This window comes from Lygodium microphyllum, chromosome 12, assembly GCF_053477565.2.
Source record: "Lygodium microphyllum isolate KBCC chromosome 12, Lygodium_microphyllum_v1.1.10, whole genome shotgun sequence".
NCBI classification, from domain to species: Eukaryota; Viridiplantae; Streptophyta; class Polypodiopsida; order Schizaeales; family Lygodiaceae; genus Lygodium; species Lygodium microphyllum.
Genome location: NC_141146.1, coordinates 56,161,126 through 56,163,107, shown reverse-complemented (window position 1 = coordinate 56,163,107; position 1,982 = coordinate 56,161,126). Strand labels below are relative to the sequence as shown.

At 42.4% G+C, this 1,982-nt stretch overlaps 1 protein-coding gene across 1 annotated transcript; it reads left to right on the top strand.

The window, feature by feature from the left end:
* The first annotated feature begins 506 nt into the window (after positions 1 to 506).
* On the top strand, positions 507 to 1,731 carry LOC148027785 (uncharacterized). The gene is made up of 4 exons (XM_087689880.1): positions 507 to 1,282; positions 1,369 to 1,533; positions 1,613 to 1,680; positions 1,715 to 1,731. Exons 1-4 carry the CDS (start codon positions 507 to 509, stop codon positions 1,729 to 1,731), a joined length of 1,026 nt encoding a protein of 341 aa, XP_087546006.1.
* Positions 1,732 to 1,982: the final 251 nt, after the last annotated feature.

Genomic DNA, 1,982 nt, shown 5'->3' with positions numbered 1-1,982 from the left:
CCAAACGGCCTTCACGCTTTCACCTAATCGCGTCGTATCGGCGCCTCACCTCTGATACGGAGCGAGGGCGCTGGAACAGTGTGGTCGCAATCTCCTTATCGCGCCGTATCATCTTCACATCTCCGATACGGAGCGAGGGCGCTAAAGCAGTCTGTGCGTTCGCTTCTCATTGCGCCGTATCGTCTTGTCATCTCCGACATCTATTCGCGCCGTATCATCTTCTCATCTTGTCCTGGTTGTTTTTTTTCATTTTCTGGATGGCAAGGACAAAGCAAACTGCAAGAAGAGTGTATTTAGATGGGAAGGACAGTGGGGGTAGAAGAAAGTTAAAATTTGATGAATCTAAGGGGGTAGAAGAAGCTGGTCCATCACAGGCTCTAGAGCATTCAAGAACAGAAATCCCTCCTACACCAGGTGTTGTCCTTACATCTTCCATAAATGTTACTTCACCTGAAGTTGAGGAAGCAAAGGATGAGGCTTACCCTGTGAAAGATTCATTCCCTTCAATGGTACCTGAGCCCACATCTGCTGAAGCCACTGAACACCCCAAGTCAGAAAAGAGAAAGAGGAAGTCCAGGTTCTTCTATATGCAAAGATGTTTCAGTGAAATCAGGAAAGCCCAAAGAGCTACCCAGCATGTCATTCCAAAAGCTGCTTTTATAAGGGTGGTTAAAGAGATCTCTGATAGATTGTCTCAAGTGGCAACTGTCTCTGGTCTAAATAAGAGGTGGCAACTCTCAGCCATTCTTGCCCTGCAAGAGGCTGCAGAAGATTTTGTTATTGATTTCATGAACGACGCTTACATTGCTGCCGCCCATGCTCATAGGATCACCCTTATGAATAAAGATTTCAGCATCATTAGCAGAGTGAGGTATAGGTTTGACAAAGTCCTGAGGCCCTTGCCTTCCAATGATCAAAAAGCCTTTGAAATCCTCAACATTCCCCCAAAATTGTCTAGGAAAGAGAAAAAGCTTAAAGTTGAAGATGTTAGTGACCTTTACCCTACAAGGGGTCCCACCCAGCAGGGTGCCACCCAGCAGGAGGCTTTCTTGAGTGAAGAAAATCAAGAGATGTTTGAAACTGAAGAGGATGTTTACAAGAGGAAAGCCGCATCACTTGCTCCCGTCAACAGCGAGAGGATGGGCAAAGTGTATGGGCAAATTCTTGTGAATGTTGCTGGGGAATCTGAGGAGGAATATCTTAGTATATCTCCCGAGGACAAGCCCATGTTGGAAAAAAGGGATGTCCAACTATCTGACTCCGTGGTATTTTGTTGCATAAGGTAAGGTTTTTTGTTGCATAAGTTAAGTCTTTTCAATTATATTTTGGATGAAATTGGTATTGAATAGCTTTTGCTATTATCTGCAGGGCATTGGTGTCCTCTCTCACTCTCGATATCCGAAGAACCATATACATTGTGGATCCACTTCTCTCTGTGGGACTTTTTGCAAAATCTGGTTCTAATATTTTACCATTTTTTCGTAGCTTCGATAGTGTGAGAAATTACCACATCTTTTTCCCTTATGTAGAAAGGTATTTTTCTTTTTCTGTAGAGGAGAATTTATGTTCATTTGCTTTCACCCTTCTACTCACCTCTTTTATGAATTTGCAGAGGGCATTGGAGTCTCATCTACATTAATTGTCTTTCAAGGGAAATTATCTTTATGAATTCTCTCAGCGGTGTTCACGGTCAAGCACGGATGTATGTTGGAAGAAAATTACTTTCTTTGATTTCTTTTATAAATAATATTTTGAACTTACAAAGCTTCCTTTTGCAGTGCTGCTAGACTCGTTTCTACCTTTTTGGATACAACATACGAGGATCTTGCTGATCCTCAAAGGCCGTATACTTTTCTTCTACAAGAAGTCCCATTGCAAAGCGATGCGCATTCTTGTGGATGGAGAGTTATCTCAAACATTTGCAGAACAGTGGATTCAAAGCTGTTACAAATAGAGGGAGTGAATGTAAGTTTATTTCATTT